The sequence below is a fragment of the Callithrix jacchus genome, chromosome 15, assembly GCF_049354715.1.
Source record: "Callithrix jacchus isolate 240 chromosome 15, calJac240_pri, whole genome shotgun sequence".
In the NCBI taxonomy this organism is placed as follows: Eukaryota; Metazoa; Chordata; class Mammalia; order Primates; family Cebidae; genus Callithrix; species Callithrix jacchus.
In genome coordinates this window covers 34,610,164-34,629,497 of record NC_133516.1, presented here as the reverse complement: position 1 = coordinate 34,629,497, position 19,334 = coordinate 34,610,164, and the positions used below count along the sequence as shown (strand labels likewise).

The window sequence follows — 19,334 nt, the reverse complement described above, 5'->3', positions numbered from 1 at the left end:
GTCGATGTTTTCTGGGGAACAGTATGGGAAAGGACCGGGACAGGCTGGTGGCACCGGAATGACAGAAGTGGACATTCCATAGTCTCCATACCACTGGACTGAAGTCCCAGGAATGCTTTTGAGTTGCCAGTGAGACTCTAGTGCCTGGCTAGGCAGGAGGATAAGAGAGGGGAGAAATAAGAAGTCATTTCCCAACCCCAGCAAGGAGGAGGACGCCGGAGGTGACAGAGGCACTGGGGTGCACATAGACACTGTTAAAAATCAGGCATGGGTCATAGGGCCCATTAGATCAGAGCTCTGAACCTGGACCTAGGCAACAGGGGCCAAGATGGAAGCTCTTCAAAGATGTATGTTGTACTTCCTGTGACAGCCGTTTTTTGAATGTAGTTGTAATGGTTTTTAGGGAACATGTATTTTCTAACAATGGAATTGAGGATTTTCTTAGGAGGACTTTTTGTTCCTTAAGCTCCCTATGGGAATTCTCAGGAGCTGCTAGGCCTGAGGTCAGGAGTGTGGGCATGATGTACTGTGAGCTTTCCGCCCCACTGAGAGATGGCACACCGGTCCCTCAAGGTTCAAGGCCCCTGTTGTGAACCTGTCCTGAAATCCTGAGACCCACCCCTCCCTTGTCCCCTCTGGAGAGAGCACACACCTGTCCTGTGGCTGCCCTGGGGTCACTCACCTGCTGGGCCTACCTCAAGTCTTCGGAGAAAGTTGGCTTGAGCCCAGAGGCCCAAGGGGTCCAGCGGAAAACCCAGACCAGGAGTCAGAAGCTGCAGCTGCTCAGACCCAGCACTGCCTCTTTGACTTCCCACCAAGGGGAGATTTTAAGCACTGCCCACTCTGTCTGTCTATCCCATGGGGTGGGCAGCAGAGGTCAGCCTCTCCGGGTGGGGGGCAGGACTTCCCCTGGGGCCTTGTTTCATCTGCCTGCCCCCAGGCCAGGCTCCTCCTTTCTGAGCACCCCTGGAGGACTCCAGGCCGGACCCCAAGGCTGCGAGGCCTGACTGCTTAAGAATGGGCGCTCAGTGGGTATGCAGGCAGAGGCCCTGGCCCTGACCCTGGTGCTCTTGGGGGTGCTGCCAGGTGATCTAGGGGTCTTTTTCACAGATGCTGGAAAACTTGCCAGTGAGCAGGGAGAGGCTGTTTCCACAAATAGCACTGCTGTGGAGCTCACCTCCGCGCTGGCTTCGTGGCTTCCTTCGTGGACCCTCAAGAAGCCAGAGGGCTGCTGTACAGTGCTTGGCTGTCCTTAGGAGTAACAGAGGTTCCGGTGGTGTCTGGAAGTTGCAGAAGTCCTGGGTCTTCCTTAGGGCAGGGGGGCGGAACTCGGAGGTATGTACAGTGACCCAGGAGCTGGGGAGGCTGCTGTAAGGGGGCCTGATGCAGGCCTGACACGTGGCTTGGTGGTTTTGCCTCAGAAGCCCACAGCAAAGTTATTTTTGACTCCAGTTTCACGTCTTGCTGCTTTTTAAAAATACCAAGCCATGAAATTCCTGCTCCAACTGTCTTTTTATGGCACCCAGTGTTTCAGGCTGGCCACAGCAATGCTGTGATGTCACGTTCTGGTTCCTGTGACTCATGGAGGCTGCTGGGCTCTGGGACTTGAAATGCATGCAGTGGGGAGCAGGCAGGGAGCAGGCCCGCCAGCCCTGCTTGTTTGGGTCTCTTTGGAGTTTGATTTTCTTAAATGTTCAAGTCATTGCATTTTGCTGTCCTAACTCAGCAAGGCCAAGGAATTTTGCCTGTTTGCTTTGGGGATAGAGAATGGCCTTATTTGCTTCAAGATACCTTAAACCTGCTGTCCCCCTCCCCATGGTGGTCCTGGAAGTTCCTGTTTGGCGGGCTGCTCAGGTGAGGCATCTGGTGCCACACTGGCGGGGAAGGTGGCAGTACCTGGTCCTGATGTGGGCCAAGCTGCCTTACCACTCTCAGGGGTTGTCTCTATCCCTCTTTCCTGGGAGGTCCTGCTGTTGCTTATGGAAATAGACCCCCAGTTTTATAGTTACACCATTTTCCCTCGGGATCAGTCCTCCCATATGCACCAAACAGAATTTGTTGGGAGAGTGTAGAGTGAAAGTCATCTGGTGCGTCTTCCCATGATCCCAGGAAGGCATATGCAGCCCTCCTGACACTGTTCCCACTCGCAGGTAGGGCCCTAAGGGTGGTGGTGGGTCGTTTATGCAAGATGGGCCTCCTCTCTGCGTCAGCACCTCTAACCAGCTCACCTACTTGCTCCAAAGTGGATGTGGCCACCCTCCTTGTTGTGGACCTGCATGGCTGCCCTTTTGGCCAGAGTCATACTCAGGACAGATCAAACTTCTGTGTAGGGGTTTGGAAACAAGTGGCTTGTTCTCCTTCTGTTACGAGGCTACTTCCTGGGGGACAAGGGACTCAAGACTGTCTGGTGTGTGCCAGGGACACACTTGGTAGCAGAGGGACTGGGGGAAATGTCTGTCTGGGCCCCTGGCCTTTCCCCAGCCCTATTACTATTTTTGGCATTTTGCCCAAAGGCACCTCTGGCTTTGCAAATATGGAAGGACAGGGGAGCCTGCATCTTCCCCAAGTCGCCAATCAGGGCCAGTACCCTGCCTCCCTTGTGGCATGCAGCCTGCGAGCAGCACTCAAAAGCGGGCAAGCTCATGTTTGTAGGGGCACTGGATGGCAACTCCCTTGGGGGTCTGGCAGAAAACTGGTTTTCCATCTTCTATCCTGTCTGCAGTTGCATCAGAAAGTACCCGCTTCCCAAAGAGGCTGCAGATTGAAGGCCCCTGCCTGCCAGATGGGCTCAGCAGTGGCTGTGGTTACCTCTGGAGCCTGGGAATGTTCATGGTCAGTCGTATGAGATTTCTTCTGTGAAGCTCTGAGCAGGCCTGGAAAAGGGGGAGGGCTGGGAGTTGGTGGGCAGGAGTGGCTGGGGGAGAGCAGAGGCTGGGAGTGGGGAGAGAGGCCCGCGCAGAGACATCTCATTCGGGCTGAATCTAGGCTTGCTCTGAGAGGAGGAAGGGAGGGGACTCCAGGTGATTTGCTCTTGCTTCTCTAGGACCTGAGGGCCCTCCAAGGAAAGGCCAAACACAGGCCACAAGAAAGGGGCCTGTGAGTGTTATGACAGGAGCCCCAAACTGGACGGCATGGCTCTGAGATTAAGCACGCCACACACAGCCTTGTTCATTACAGCTGACCCCGTGGCCACTTGGTGCTTTCCTGAATGAAGCACCACCACAGCAGGGCCAGGAAGGGCTGCAGTTGGGCTTGCTGCTTCCTCCCTGGTGCTCTGTAAAGGGCTTTGATCCAGGCCTGTACTATGGGTATAGACCCTCATCATGCCCACAATGGCCATGGCTGAGGAAGCAGAGGAAGCCTTGAACTTAAGCATGGCATTTGGGAAGCAATTATATGCCCCCTGCCCTTCTGATCTGGGCCCAGCCAGTGGCTCCAGAAAACCCGCCAAGATGATTGGCCAGGTTTCCCCACTGGATCGGTGGATGCCTGGCAGGACGGGGGAGCCTTGAGACTCCATTCCTGGTGGCTTGTGCCCTTCTTCCTCCCAGAGGTGGTCTTGCTGGGTAGTAGCTGCAGCCCAACTTGCCAGGCTATACTGAGACTTCCAGGCTGTCTCTCTGGCTTAGAATGATCATGTTTTACTGGGTCTTGGGAAAGTAGTTGACTAACTATATGGATTGTTAGAAAAGTCAGTCTCTGAAGAAATGGGATGCAGAAGGTGGCCAAGGCCAAGGTCCACACCCCATGCTCAGCCCTGTTTGGACTCACCCTGAAGTCAGAGTCCAGCAGAGTTTATGGCCAAGCATGACTGCTATCCTACACCTTGGGGCCTATCTCTGTCAGACACTTGGCTTCCCTGTGGCCTGTACATGGCTGGCAGAGATGTGCTTGAACCCAACCCAGTGTCAGTGGGGCTGTGGCTCAGGTCTTTCCTTCAGGTGTGAGGAGCACCCAGTTTTATGAATGGTCTGAATGGACCCATTTTTTATAGCTTCTCCTTTTGGGGGAAACAGTGATATGAAAAAGAGAGCTGTGTTCACTTAAAAGGAGTTGCTGTAAAGCTGTGAGGAAGGTAAATAGCTAAGATTCCTTAATCTGGTGGCTAATCCACTAGGAGAAAATAGTGTTTCATATACTTCCCGAAGAGAGCTAATCTTCAGTAGAGCGGGGGCTGGGGGACATAAAACCGTCAGAGAAATTCTATATCCCTGAGATAATGTAAAACAGAACCACGGATTGTAGGCTCAAGGGACCAAAAGCTCATTCTCTGCTGTTTGCAGCAGACTCTGGGGTTAGGGGGAGTTGCTGAACATAGAGAGATTGGGAGGAATTTTTTAGAAATTGGTTTTTGTGAATTGGCTATGTGTGATCCTGGGCCTGTTAGCACGCCAGACATCAGCATGAGAGGGGAGCTCCATTCCTTCCCCTCTGAGGTCCAGGCTTTGGAGCTTTTAGTCATCATCAGACCAGGACCGAGCTGGGAAGGGGAGGAACTGGGCTGCTTCCTTGACTCCCGCCCCCACTTCCTGCCAAAGCAATAAGGCTTCCTCCCTCCCAAGACTAGCTGTTGGGGGCTGGCCCCTCCTGCCTGCTCACCCACCTCTCCCTCTCCCACTATCTCTTCAAGTCCACCAGGTCCAAGACCCACGCTGGGGTGAGTGTTCCTCACAAGTTGGGTGGGCCCATCCTCAGATTAGGGCTGCCCTTTGGTCTGGAGTACCTGGGCTGGCAGGCACCAGACAGGTGTTCCCTGCATTCCCACAGCACTCAGGGCTGGGCATTTGTCCATCCAGTACTCAGTATGCACCTACTGTATGCCAGGTGTTGTCTAGGAGCAGGAGGATAGTCATGAGCAAGAATAGACAACAACTTCTGTTCTCATGGCACTGGCACTCAGACTGACTGATGTCCACAGGCTGCTCCAGGGGCATCGTCTGTACCCTCTGACATGAAGGCCCCTGAGCTACAGACCATTAGGTGCTGGGTGGTGGCTGGGGCCGGGAGGCAGAGCCTTGGGTGGTGCAAAGGGCTGGGCTTAGACCAGTAGGCCTTGTCTGCAGAGGGCTAGGCTGGCCACTCTGGCCCCCCAGTCACTGCTGACATGTGGCAGCAGGCTGGCCAGGGCACCACCAGCAAGGCAGGGCCCTGAGTGTGCACACACACAGGGGTACACCAAGTGATAAAGCTGAAGTTGGGAGGAGACAGGGCAGAGCTAGGGTCAGCAGTGGGGCCCAGCAGCCCTGCTTTGTTTTGATAGCTCACGAGACCCCACAGCAAAGAGATTCCCCTTTTATTGCATCTGTTTTAGATCTTCAGAATCTGAGTGAAGTCAAAACCATGCTACAGGGGAGATTAATTCCATATTTTTTATCTTTGCAATGAAGCCAAAGGAAAGTTAGACATTTAGTGCAGCACAGTTGAGACCAGGGGTGTTGAGACAATGACCAGCCCAGGACATTTGCCCGGCCTGCCACAAGTGTCCTCAGTGGTGTGACCGAGTGACTGCACCCTCTCCCTGAGACTCAGAGCAGCTGGGGCCACCCTACCTCTGGCCCAGTTACCTGGCTCCTGTGTTGGTGTGGAGGAGACTGGAGAACTCCAGCCCCACCACGGAGGCCTCCTGGGGGACCCCAGATCAACCACAACCTGGGAAATGATTAAAAGGAGCTTTCCATAACAGGAGAGCTTTAAGAAGCAGCCAGACCACCATGTGCATCAGTGGCTCAAACCTGACCACATCTGTGCCCATGGCTCCCCCAACATCCCAGAGCTCAGCCAGAGCAATGGCTAGGGGAGTCATGTTCCCCATAGTGCATACCTGTGCCCCGCCAGCCAGAGCAAGTGCTACATGTGTATTAGTTATTAATATGACTATTGCCATGACTATGAGAGAGGTGTTTGACAGACAAGGAAACTGAAGCCCTGAGTCAGGTCACTTGCCCAAGGCCGCTCGGGGAGTTAGTGGTTAAGTTTACCTTTGAGCCTAGGCCACATAGCTAAGGAGTCTGTGTGCTTACCACATGGGACAAAGGTTCCCCACTGGGAATCCCTCAGCGGCATTTTCCAAGGGCCTACACCCATGAGGGAAGGAAGGCAGGTATCCGAGCACTGGGGCCAGGGCAAGGAGGCTCCTGGGGTAGGAGAGTGGGCAGGCCCCGGATAGGCGGGGTTGGGCAGGGAAGGCAGTATCAATGGTCAGCACAGGGCCTGGAGGGCCACAGAAATGCCGTGCCTCAGTCTGGCCTTTATCCCTAAGCTCTTGGATAGGAGAGAGGCACAGAGAAGCAGTGAGGAGGCAGAGGGTAAAGGGTGTCCCAGGAGTAGGGCAAGGGGAGTCACCAGGAAGCCTAGGTCCAAGGATGGGGACTGAGAAGCAGGCAGAAGGGGCACCTGAGTCCTGCCTGGGAGGCCCTAGAGCAGGAGGAGCCCAGCTGGGACAGGGGAGGGGGTCTGCCTGAGTCTGGCAATGACACTTCTCTCACTATGGTACCCTGATCAGCCCAGTGTGGCTGCCAGGGGGGCCTGGGACAGCGTGGCCCTGTGTGCTCACCCTACTACTGCCTCTCCCAGGCTTCACCCAGCTACTGCCTCTCCCTCCTCTCCGTCAGTGCGGCTTCCTATCTTGTCCCATCAGCCGCTGATGCCCCATCTCCTGGCCTCCCTGCAAGCCTGCCAGCCCGGGACAGTTGCAGCTCCCCAGCCCAGGCAGAGTGGTTGGTGGGACACATGGCTGGATGTTGGCTCTGCCTCCATCCATCAGTCTGGCCCAACCACCCTGTCCACCTCCACACCACCTGTCTCAGAGGAGGCTCCCATAGGAACCAGTACCACTCACCCGGGAAGGCCCCAGGTTCCAGCACCCAGAGCTCTGCTAAGAGTAGGATCTGGATATGGGGAAGGGCCCTGGCCAGGGTGAGCAGGAGGCCCTGGAAAGACGGGCTGCCCCAGAGCTGGGGGGCAGGGGGATGGAGTGGGGAAACCTCAAGTGAGGCCTGCACTTGGGTAAGTATTTTTAAGGATCTGGCCACCCTTGTTCTTTCCTGCCCCCAAGATGTTCTTTGCTGTCAATAGTGGTGGAGTAGCATTCTCCCAGCCTAGACAGGACTGTGGCCGCATCAGTGCTCGGAAGCCCCCAAGGGCTAGGATCCCTTGTTTGCTGCCTGTGACGGGTGTTGACAGATGTGTGGGAGTGAATGATGTTGTTGGCTACCCCTGAGGAGGGTCATGAGTGTCCCACACCTCCTCAGTTTTGGAGACGCTTCCCCTCCATGTTTGCACATGAGTGCATGAGGGAGGCCTTCAGCAAAGGTGGTGACGACCATGGCCCTGGGAGGAGGGGCAGCTGCTGGAAGGGACCTGTCCCTAAGGGTGTGCCCTTGGTCTGTGCTCTGAAGTACCAGTCCATTCCTTTCTGTTTCATGGCCTGTGGGACCAGGTGGCTGTGGTCAGTTCCTAGGTCGAGCCTCCTCTCCCAGAGTTTATTCTGGAACCAGTGCTCTACAAACTGGCCACAGGCACGTGGTATTAGCATCCTCCCTGGCTGTGGCTGCTCAGACCTGTGAGCCTGGTGAGGCAGTGCAAGGGAGTGGAGGCTTCTCTGTTCCCTTTCGTTTTGAGCTGAGGGCCCTTGGGCCCATATCTCTTCCCCACTCTTTTTAGGCCAAGCACACTGGCCTCCTGACAGTTCCAAGAGTGTGTCTCAGGGCCTTAGCACCTGCTGTACCTAGTACTTGGAAAGCACTTGCATCAGCCCGTCTGTTATTTTCTCCCAGAGGCCTTCCTGTCAGAGCTGCTGCTCTCCTTCCCAGGCCAGGCAGCCCTGGCATCAGCCCCCTAGCAGTTGAACCTTGTCAGGGGCCTGACTCCACCTGGAGCTCAGTCCCAGGGGGCCAGACACACATTCTGCTCCTGTTCCCCTCGTCCTCTCACCAAACAGTGAAAAGGGAATGAAGAGAGGAAATAGAACTGGGAGAAAAGCACTAAGAAGAAAATGCAGAACAAGCCCACTTCAAGAGGAAACCAGGCCAGGGAGAAAAAGAGGCTGGGGCTGAAAGAGGGGAAGGTCACAGCAGGAGAAAGGAAGGACAAAGGAAAAGCCCACACAGGCCAGGGAGAGTGCTGGGGTGTAACTAGACTTGGGGGGAGAAGGTAGGCAGGAGGAACTGTATGTCACTCCACGGGGGTGGGGCACAGCCAGCTGAGTTGCATCTGTCCTTGTTTGCTCTATTTGGCCATGTCCTAGGGTGGGGCGGACCCTCTCAGGGAGCACTAGACTGTTGCTTCCTCTGTTCCTGTCCAGAGAAGAACTCTTCCTGCATTTCTGCACAGCCCATGAGAGCGTCACACCGCCCGTGCCCCTCACCCGCTGAGGGGTCATGCAGACGCTCCTCTGTTCTCTCTTGTTGCTCCAGATGCCCGAGTCCCCATCACACACCTCAGAGGAGCTAAGGCGCTCCCCTTGCCACCTCGGAGGCTAGCAGAGCTGCATAAACCCAGGCTCCGTCCCAGTCAGGAAACCTGAACTGGTCAGTTTGGGTCATTGGTGGGCGTGGAGGATGATGTGGCATCTGGCTCAACTGTTCCGATCTTGGAGCCCAGTGGTCCCATAGCAGGCTTTCAGCAGACACCTAATAACTCCATGTCAGTAGAGAAGGACACATCTGAGGTAGAGGTGCAGAGTTGGGGTATCTGTTGAAATGTCCCCAGTGTTCCTCTTCTGCTTGGAGTTGGGGGCCCAGGTGCCAGACATGTCTCTGAGGACTTGTATTTCAGTGCAACTGCTTTGGGCATCACTACAATTTTTAGGGGGCTAAAAATAAAAGCCTGTCACTTTAAAATCAGTTCTTTTTATACCACGCTCAGAAGGCCCTTTAAGGTGTTACATAAAACGTCTTACACATCTCGAACTGCGAGGAAGAAGATGCACTCGCCCTCTGAATGTTGCCCCAATGGGACAGATCACAGTGTCTCCTCTTCCCTGAGCAGGAAAATTAGGATTCAAATAGGATGCCATTGTTCAGCCTCTCCCAGGTGGGAGGATTTTCCTTGGAGAGCTCAGGCAGATGAATCATGGCTGGAAGCCCTACTGCCTGGCCTGAGCTTCTAGACCTAGTGTCCAGCCCAAGGTGGCCAGTCACCGTGCTCTTGATTTTGGTCCCCAGTATCTCAGCATCCTCCCTGTTGAGTCACCTGGGTTAGGCAGTCCCTCCTTCCTCCCCACTGAGGAGCTTTCCAGGGGGGATCAACCCATTGCTGACATCACCCTGGGACTTGGCAGGGCCCTTGGCTCACCTGCACTGGACTCTTCTTTCCAGCCTGCAGGGGCCTTGAGGGTCCACTGATCTCCCCAACCCCTCCTTCCCTCCCTGCCCACTGGCTGCCCCCAGTAGTGAGGATCCTCAGTAGTGCAAGTCTCAAAAATACAGAGTGACTCTTATGCTGACTCAGGCTTCTCAAACCACCCCATGCCTGCCAGACTCAGCTCTCTTGGGGGTCCTCACACTCAGGCTGTGCAGTCTGGAACCCGTCTTCTGCCTCTCCTGCAGGGCCAGTCCTTGTCTTGTGTTCTTGGCCTTGCAGCACATCTCCTCCTCTCTCAGACCCCCATCTAACTCACCAGGTGCAGGTGCTTCGTTCTTTGTGGCTATCTCTGGTTCTGTCCACTTTCCTTCTTGGCTTCCCCTAGCCCCAGTCCAAGCCACTGTCATCCTCTCTTATTCACCTTCCCACAGCCATGCAGCCACTCCCAGACCGTCCCCATGTAGCAGCCAGAAGGGTCTCACATCTCTTCAGCCTAACAGCCCCCAGCACCCTTCTACCTTTCTGAGGGTGAAGATGAAGCTGCCAGGCATGGCCTGCAGGGCCCAGCCCCATCTCCTGCCTCCCCTGAGGCCCCCTCTCTTCACTCCAGCATATGTACCTCCTTTGATCCATCCCTTCCCTTTCGTTACCTTCGCAGCCAAGTCAGGGCCTTCATGCACACTGTTTCTTGGGTCCTGATGCTCTTCCTGTCCCTCTTGCCTGCTCCTCCCCAGTGCATCCCACTGTCTATGCGCCTGTGTAGCATCTGCCTCGTTGAACTGGGGTGTACCCTATGGGCCCAGCTGAGCCTGTGTGGCCAGGCGCAGGCCAGCATGGGGGGGTGCTTGGTGAGGGTCTGAGTGAGGGCAAGGGTCAGCAGGTTTCAACAGTAAAGATTCTAGGCTTTGTGGGCCATACAGCCTCTGTCACCACTACTCAGCCTGCTGTTGTACCCCAGAAAGCAGCCAGAGACCATACAGAAGCCAGTGGGCATGTCCATAAAACCTTATTTGTGGCTGGAGTTTGCCGACCCTTGGTCTAGAGAAACAACAGAACATGACAACGTTTGATGGCAAACAAGTGATGTGAAAGTCCAGGTTTTTTGAGAAGGGTCATGGCTTCCCAGAAATTACTGGTAACAGAGTAGGAAAAGGTGGTTCAGAAATGAGCGGACAGTATTGGGTGAGGAGTGACAGTGCCCAGGCCATAGGGTGCTCACTCTGGCTTCCTGTCACTCCGATTTGGGAGGGAGGCACCTTGTTTATAGGTGAACCTGGTCTTTGAGGGATGGGGCACCCAGCAGTGACCCCGGCGAGTTCCACAGCGTGTTTTGGGATTGCTCACTTAATGCTGCGGTGGCACAAGGCCTGCTGGAAGAAGGCATTGATGGTGAAGCCACTGGGTCAGTTTCTCGTTGCGTGTCCAGTAGGAGGTTCCTGTAACATTGAGTTTTCATGACTCAGGTGAATTATTCTTATGGCCTTTGTCATAATTTGAAACCCCAATGTTTAGCCAGTTAAGAGACTGCTTTTCAGGGGGAGGTGACATGTGAGGCCTGACAGTGTGAAGGGGTGAGTGACCCTGGGGGCTATCTATGGCCACTGTGGCTGAGGTAAGAACTTCTGCTCATTTAATTCAGAGCAGCTAGGCCCAGGCAGCCTAAACCAGGACAACAGGTGCCACTGGGTAAGGACAGGGATCCCTGAGTCTCTCCTCAGGCTGCCTGGGTTTGGGCATCAGGGCTGGAAGTGGGGTGGGACAACAGCAGGCCTCTCCTTTGACATTCTTGATGGGAACAGAGCCAAGGTGCACACTGCTCTGTGCTTTAGTGTGCGCACTGCAGCCAGGCCACCTGGGTTCATCAGCCTAGGTTTGGCACTGATAAGCTGTGTGACTTTAGGCAAGTTACTTAATATCACTGTGCGTCAGTTTCTTCATCTGCAAAATGGGGATAATAAAAGCTCCTACCCTGAAAGGTTGTTGAAGTTTTTGGCACAACACGAGTGCCCTGTGAAAGTCAGCTGCCAAGAGAAGCCTGAGGAGCAGAGGATGTCAAGAATCGTCAGGGAGAACCTCGCTGAGCCCAGTCCCAGGACCTCCTGCTGGGTCCCCTTGTATCTAGGCCCCACACCCCAACTACACAGAGGACTTATGAATCCTTCCAGGGCAGCACCAGGTCCGGGCAGAGGGAATGAGCTGCCTGGTTCCTCATTGGCAAATGAGGTTGGCAAACAGAAGGGGCCGCACCGTGGGGGAGTTGGACCCCACATGAGGAAGTTCTGGGAGACGGGCCATCTTTCCTGGCCACTTTTCCCAGGCCAGCCCCCGCCAGCAGCCAGAGCCCTGGACTCCTCAACCCCTTCTCCAGGTGTCCGTTATCCTGCCCCAAAGCCAGAAGCCACGGACACTTGTATCAGGCAAAGCAGTTTCCCTTGTTGACACCTGGCACCCGACCCAGCCTGTACCTCTTTGGGGACTTTCTGAAGCTCTGGGACCAGACCTCTGGCCCCTGCTCCTCTGTACACAGCAGGGTGAGAGGCAGTATGATCAAGGAGCTGTTTGGAAGGTCAGTGCTCATTTGCCCTTGAAAGTCGCAGCTGCCGGGCTGTGGAGCGTGGACCCAAGGAGACTGCAGAGCGCTCCTCCTCACCCCCCAGGGTAGGTGTTGCCATGTCTCCAGCCTGGTGCTGTGTAGCAGGAAAATTCCCGGGGTGGATGGAGCATGAGGCCAGGAGGGCAGCCTCCTTGGCTGGGCTTCGCTGGGGGCTGGGTCACTGGGCAGCAGGAGGGAACAGCAGTGGCCTGTGCTCACTGAGGCAGCATGTATTTTCTGAACCCTGGTATGGGGATGTCCTTACTTTTTGTTCTGAACCAACAGGTAAAGGTCACACACATTCTGAACGAGGTCACGTGATATGGCTCCAAACCAGTCTATGCCAGGGATGCCCCCCACGTGCCCCTTCTGCTGTCTCAGATGCTCTGCCCTCCTCCCATAGCCCCAGTGCAGCTGGGGAAGCATGGTGGTACTGTGGTGGCCTGTCCTGGCTGCTGTGGGCCTGTGGTCCAGACAGACTCCCTGCAGGTGGCCTGCCAGCCCTCCTGCCTGTGTGTGCCGCCAGCCCTGAGTGTGTCTCCACTTTGCCACTTGGATGCCCATTAAGGCATTTCCATCACTGGGGAACCCCTTCCTTCCCCTTGTAGGGGGAAGGCACAGCAACAACGTCTGAGAGCAGGAGTTCCATGTTGCACTTTCCATGAGGAGTCACCATTTTCTATGAAAATGAGGCCCTATGCTTTATTAAGAAAATTTGATTTTTAAGAAAAATATAAAAATATTTAAGAAAGTAGGATTTTTTTTTTAACTAGATGGAGCAAAGAATGCCAGACAGCATGCTAATGTACAGAAATCCAGAAAGCATTCTGTTCTCCCAGGCCTTCTCCTGCCTCAGAGTTGGGGTGGCTAGGATCACATGTGCTGAGAAGGGCCTGGTGGACTTCTCCCTGATGGTGGCCACCATCCGGCACCTTGGCAGAGGAGGAACAGCGGAAGCTGAGACCAAACACAGAGACGACAGTGCTCCTCTGAAGCTAGGCTGGAGGGGGAGAAGCTGGAGAGCGGCAGCGGGGGAGGTGCTGCCTTGAGGGGTATCGGGGGGCTCATAAAAGCCTGTTTGTCTACTGCACTGCAAAGTGATCCTCAGAGCTCTAAAGGGAAGGCCCCAACCAGGCCAGTACCCTTCATGCAGGGGCTGGTTGTGAAACACGTGATGCTTCTCTGTTGAAAGAATTTAATCTAGACAGTCTAGTAGTCACATTGCTACTGAGCTGAAGTATGGGTCCCCTATGGAACTCAGTGGAGGCCCCCGTATTGATGTTGCCCAGCACCTCACCCACGTTTTCTGGGCCCACTATCTCCACATTTGGAAATTGGGTTCCTGTGAAAAGTTTGAAAAAAAATAAACGCAGAAGAGGAAAAACAGGCTCCTCTGCTGTGGCCTTGAGTTTGGGGCCATCGGAAAAAGTCTGGATGAAGAATGCTTTTGGCTCTGCAAGTTTCACGACAGCCAGTGGAAACTTCCAGGAATGCTGCCCCAGGCCAGCCGGGGGCCATTTCCTCCACCACTTTTACAAGCTGTGCACACCTCCAATGCCCCCGGCTGGCTGGCCAGCACAGGGGGAATGTGATGGTCCCTTTCAGCTTAGCTCTGCCTCTCAGGGTGCAGTTCATGTTCCATGGGTAGCAATTTCTCCAGGCTCTGTCCAGTGATGGAGGGATCAGAGCCATCATAGCCCTGATTGGCTCACTTAGAAGGGGCCAGCCACCAGCCGGAGCACCCTCCATGGCAGCTGACGTCCGTGCGGGATGCTACAAGAGTTTACAGCAGCCTTAGAGAGGAAACTCCCTCCTGAAATGTTTCGGTGTTTTATTAACTGTATGAAGGAAAAGTTTCCTTTCCACTGGACCAAGGCCCAGGCCTTCATGGACCCCCAGAGAAGGGGGCAAAATCTCTTGGGGAAGTGCATGGGTGACATTAATCTGGCCCTCCTGATGCCTGTGGGCTGCATGGTGCAGGAGTCGAGGTGGCCATCCTCACAGTGGGCTTGTCCAGTGGCCAGTGGGGGCCTGGTATACAGTAGGCACTCAGCCAGCCCTAGAGGGAAGTGAAATGATGGCAGAGGCGTCCTGGCCAGCATGGGCCAACCTACACAAGTGATGAGTGGGGCGAGCACACAGGCTCCCAGACAGTGCTGCCCCTCTGCTGACACTCTGTCTAAAGCCAGAGGAGGAGAGCAGCTTTCCCCAGCCTGTCTGGGAGCCATGTCTGCCTGGGAGCTATGGGCCTTGGTCCATGAAGCACACACAGCTCCAGTGGCTGGGAGCCTTTGGCAGGCCAGGCAGCCAGGTCCACAGGTGAGCCATTGTGCTGGGTGTGTAAGAGAGGCCAAGAGAGCAAGGGCCCCGCCTCAGGAAGGCAGCATGATGACAAGCATGGTCAGAGTGGCCAATAGGGTTGAGCTGAACAACTGCTGGGCTGCTGAGTTACCTTGGCCATGAGCTTGGCATTGTCCTTTGCCCTGGGAGGAGAAAGTGGGCTCAGAGAGATGGAGTTGTCACCGACCTGTGATTGCCCTGGGCTGAACTCCCAGATGACATATCCTAAAGTAGCGTTGGTTGAACTTGAACAGACAGAGACCCTCCTGGGATCAGGGGACTCACCTCCCTGCCTTTGTCCCCTGCCAGCCTGGGAGGCTCTTCCAGGTGTGAGGGGAAGGACCCAAGGAGAGTGCTGTCATTTGTGGGTGCAGTTTTCTCACCTCTGGTTGATGGTCTCTAGTTGTTTATGGACAGAGCCTGGCTCAGACAAGAAGCTGGTTTTGGTCCAGAACTCCAGTATAAATGCCAGGCCACTAGGGCAGGGGATTCCTGACCCCTTAGTTCTCTTGGGAAATAACCAAAGGCTGTGGGACCTGCCATCTAGTTTCCCTCACTGTGTCCCTAACCCCTGCCCACAAACATCAGAGATCAGCCATCCAGAGCCTGGAGGAGCAGACATAAAGGCAAGGGCTGTCCCAGTAGCACCAGAGACAAGGGGCCTGATGGAATCCCTAGGTGGAAAGAGCCAGCCCTTGGCATTTGGGCAGTGGCTGAGGCAGCCCAGTGGCCACTGGGCAAGGGGGTCCCTAGGGCAGCCTGGTGTCCCCTCTGTGTTCTGACCCGACCACTATTTATTTTGCAGACAGTCTCCATCCTGGAGCAGCGGTTGACACTGACAGAAGACAAGCTGAAGCAGTGTCTAGAGAACCAGCAGCTAATCATGCAGAGAACGACACCATGATCAGGGGAGCAAGAATCAGGAGCTCGGTCAATTTGGCGGGTGGCAGGCCAAGGATTTGTACTGTGGGACTTGGGTAAATAAAGGGGACTGAACTCTGTGGGAATCACATCCATGTGGGAGGCCTGGATTTTGCAATTCTGCCCTCCACCTTGCCATCTGCAGCAGGAGGCTCTCCACCTCGTGGTCCTGGCAGCCAGAGGTCCCCCATGGGTCGGGCTCACACACAAATGATGCTTCAGACCTGACTGAGAGGGCCACATTTTGCCTAATGTAAAGGAGCCACTTGAAAATGTCTGCTTCCTCAGGGTCCTGAGACTATGGCTCCCCCTCTGGAGGAGGCGGCCCCACAATGCCTTGATTTTGACTCATCATTTGGACATATGACTGGCTTTTTCCACACCTGGCATGGCACAGAAATTGATTGCACCTTGGTTGGATAAGCCAGGGGTTTTCTCTAAATCTGACTAAAGGCCCAAAGTAGGCCCATCTGAGTCAAGTTTGTCCAGTAACAAGCCCTCTCAAGTGGGTGGTGGCTTTGCAGTGGCCCTGGTTTCTGTTCCACACATGTTCACTGGAGCCAGGTGGCCTCCTCCTAATGTGAGGGCAAAGGAATCTGAAAATTAAACCTGACTTCATTGCACTTGTTGCTGGAGTGGCTTATGCTGGGTGAGACTTAATCAATCTTCCCATCCCGAGGGCCCAAACACAATGAGAATGGTGAGTTGGGAGGGCCTCCGCCAGGATCGCCTCTAAGTCCAGGACACCCCTGTTTGCAGCTAATTGGGGTGTTAGGGCAGCCAGAGCCCCTGCATGCCACCCACCTCCCTCTGGCTGGCCCCCACTGGCTGCTTCTGTTGGGACTCAGGTGCTCACGTTTGCATTGGCTCCTGAGGGCTTCCATAGGCTCCTACCTCTGCACCTGTGCTGGGGAAGCCAGGGCGAGTGTTTTCCCTGTGTCTCTGTGTCGTCCATGCCTTCTGTCTTCAGCTTCTTGGGGCTCAGCCAGCCAGGGAGGTCTTTCCTCAAACACACCTGCCCTGCCCTGGGGAATGGAGGATGGTGTTAGATCTTCCCAGGAGCTGTCAGGACCACGAGATCAGTGGGTTCACAGCCTCTGCAGCCTCCAGGTGAAAGCAGAGCCTGCATGCCTAAGAGCTTGGACTGACAAGGAGGCAGCTGTGATGAGACCTGATGAGCAAGAACAGGGATGCTGCCTTCCCTGGCCTACACTGGGTGTGAATGGAGCTGACTGTTGCCAGCTGTGTGACCTCAGCATTGTGACCTAACCTCTCCAAATCTCGGGTCCTTACTGTGTGAAGTGGTGGTGATGCCCACTCCTCTGGTTACAAGGTATGTGATACACTGTGCCCAGTGCAGAGAGGTGCTCAAGAGGAGCCCATCACTCCCCATCCCCACCAGTCCCACTGGATTGACCGGGCCTGCTGTCAATGCCATACTCCCCCTGTGCTGTCGATGGGAAGACACTGCTGGCTCAGGTGCTCTGGTGGCTGCTGGGACCCACGGCATTTCCCCCATGCGGCCCTGCCGGTGTGTGGAAGAGCCTGGCAGGCAAGTCTCTCAGCTACCTCAGGAGGCTTTGAAGGAGAGTCTGGGCAACTGGAGGTCAGCCTGTTCAGAGGAGGGGCAACTTGTGGGGCCAGCTGTGTTTCTTTCCGCCTGTGCCAGCCCTTCTACCACTGGACCAGCACTAGGCTGCCTGTTGTGCCTTCCAGACCTGGGATCCACGTGTGGAGACTCTGATGATTTGAGCAGCCAGCCCAGGGCAAGGTTATCTCCAAAGGCAGATGATGGCCCCTCGCTGGGGGCAGCAGGACATTCGCAGGGTCTCTAGGACATTGTGTGGCAGCTCTTGCTCTCAGTCAAGACCAAGACTGCTGTCACCCCTGTCTTCAGTTTACACCAGGATCGAGTTTGGAATCTCTCTCTGAAATCCACCTTTTTCTGCTGGAGGACGTGTGGAGTTGAGGGAGGTGGTGTTAGGGGTAGTGGTGTGGTATTTATTTCCAACTGTTGATGCCAGTGGAAGCTCCACTGGTTATTAGATGTAAGCGGTCAGGAGGGAGGACTCGCCCCCACACACTTCTTGTATGATATCAGCACGTCTTGGGACAGCCTGACATGGGCGGTCCAGATGAAGACAGGCCAGAGCCAGGGCCAGCTTGGATAGGCCCATGCTCAAGCCCCACAGACTGTCGGAGGGCTCTGCTACAGTGGTCTGAGTCCCCACCCCTCTCTTGATGGAGCCACCAGCCAGACCTGGAATTTTGGCGGCAGGATGTTCTTCTTGGAATGCTGCTCTTTAAAACAGCACAGGCTGGGCGCTGTGGCTCTATCCCAGCCTTTGGCCTGTAATCTCAGCACTTCAGGAGGCTGAGGTGGGCAGATCACTTGAGGCCAGGAATTCACCACCAGCCTGGCCAAAATGGTGAAACCCCACCTCTACTAAAAGTACAAAAATTAGCCAGGCTTAGTGGCTCATGCCTGTAATCCCAGCTATTTGGGAGGCTGAGGCAGGAGAATCACTTGAACCTGGGAGTCGGAGATTGTAGTGAGCCAAGATCATGCCACTGCACTCCAGCCTGGGGGAGAGAGTGAGTCTCCATCTCAAAAGAATTTTAAAAAGCTGGGTATGGTGGCTCATGACTGTAACCCAAGCACTTTGGGAGACCAAGGCAGGCAATCACGAGGTCAGGAGTTTGAGACCAGCCTGGCTAATATGGTGAAACCCTGTCTCTACTAAAAATACAAAAAAAAATTAGCTGGGCGTGGTGGTGCACACCTGTAGTCCCAGCTACTAGGGAGGCGGAGACAGAAGAATCGTCTGAACCTGAGAGGCAGATATTGCAGTGAGCCAAGATTGCACCACTGCATACCAGCCTGGGTGACAGTGAGAATCTATCTCAAAAAAAAAAGCACAGAGCAACTGCCTCCACGAAGCCAGGGGGTCAGTATGTATCACCATGCTGAGGGCAGAGCTGGGGTTGGGATGGGCACTAAAGCTCGCACCTGGGCTAAGTTCTTCCTGAGTTCTTTTTGCTCATGTGAGGCTTGACTCAGGAGCTCACAGCTCTGAGAATCTAGGGGAAGGGAAACAGGGGTCCTAGGTAGCTGTGACCACTGTGGACACTGTCCCTCTAGCCTCAGTTCTGTATCCCCACCCCCTCCCTGTGGAGATGCTGCAGAAGCTCTGAGCTGCATACCACACTGCCTGGGAGTGTAGGGCCCTCACAGGCAGCGAGGAGTGTGGGGCCTGGGTGGGTGGCTTGAGGTGGCTTGGCAAGGTGTGGGGGCCACATGATGGAGCCTTTCTTGTGGAATCTCCCCAAGCAACACTGCCAGCCCTACCCGATGGCTCCCCTGTAGCTGGGGCTGCTACTGATCCCCCACTCTTGCTGCCAAGTACAAAAGCAGCCCTTCTGGAAATGCAAATGCCTCGGCTCAGCCGTCATCTCTCCTAATTTTGGATTTGGTAACTGAGCTCTCAGAAAACCAAATTGCAGGAATCTCTTTTTTGTTAGGAAGATGAAGTTAGGTTAGCATTTCTTTTTGTTGGTAAGTGCATATCAGCAGCAATTCCCCATCGATCGCCCCCCAACCCCTTCGTGCCCTAATTTTCCCTATGCGAAATAAAAAGAGTAGATGTCTGATTTTAAGTGCAGTCCACTGCCCACCATTGCCCCATTTCTATGGGTTCCAGGGATGAACCTGTACTTCCTGCTGGAGAAGCTGAGGGCCTGGGATGACCAAGGCCGGCCACTCCCAGGTGGCAGCCAGAGTCCGGTCCTGGCCTGTGGCAAGCCTTCCCACCTCTCACCCGAGTCACCATGCCCTGGGAACACCTAACAGGCTGTATCAAAGGGTCACCACCCGCTTCAGAGACTCAGGTAGCACACGCCAGCCTGCTGTGGGAACTCGGCCATCTTGCCACCCAGCGCAGTCCTTGGCCCTCTGTCCTGCGATTTGATTGCCACAGTATCATGATTTCTCAGTGGTGGTGGTGGGGGCGGGGCTCTGTGGGGCAAGGGCAGAGTCGTGAGGTCAGGAGGCCCCTGACCCATGGCCCAGGTCCAAACCCTGGCTCTCCCCGACTAGTTCTGTGACCTTTTTTGGGCCTCTGTACAATAGTGCTTGTCTCATTGGGCACTCACTACAGTGGCTGGTGCAAGCGAATGT

At 55.0% G+C, this 19,334-nt stretch overlaps 1 protein-coding gene across 11 annotated transcripts in view; it reads left to right on the top strand.

The window, feature by feature from the left end:
- The window catches only part of POC1A (POC1 centriolar protein A), an 81,263-nt gene extending 65,483 nt beyond the window's left edge, over positions 1 to 15,780 (top strand). For 7 of the 11 annotated variants that reach the window (XM_078351067.1, XM_078351066.1, XM_035275713.3 and 4 more), the window contains 2 exons: positions 2,723 to 2,832; positions 15,042 to 15,248. In XM_078351067.1, the coding sequence (XP_078207193.1) occupies positions 2,723 to 2,832; position 15,042 (111 nt within the window). In that variant the 3' untranslated portion in view covers positions 15,043 to 15,248. Of the gene's footprint in view, positions 1 to 2,722; positions 2,833 to 15,041 lie in introns of all 11 variants that reach the window. The other 4 variants (XM_078351068.1, XM_035275714.3, XM_035275711.3 and 1 more) reach the window with 1 other exon arrangement.
- Positions 15,781 to 19,334: the final 3,554 nt, after the last annotated feature.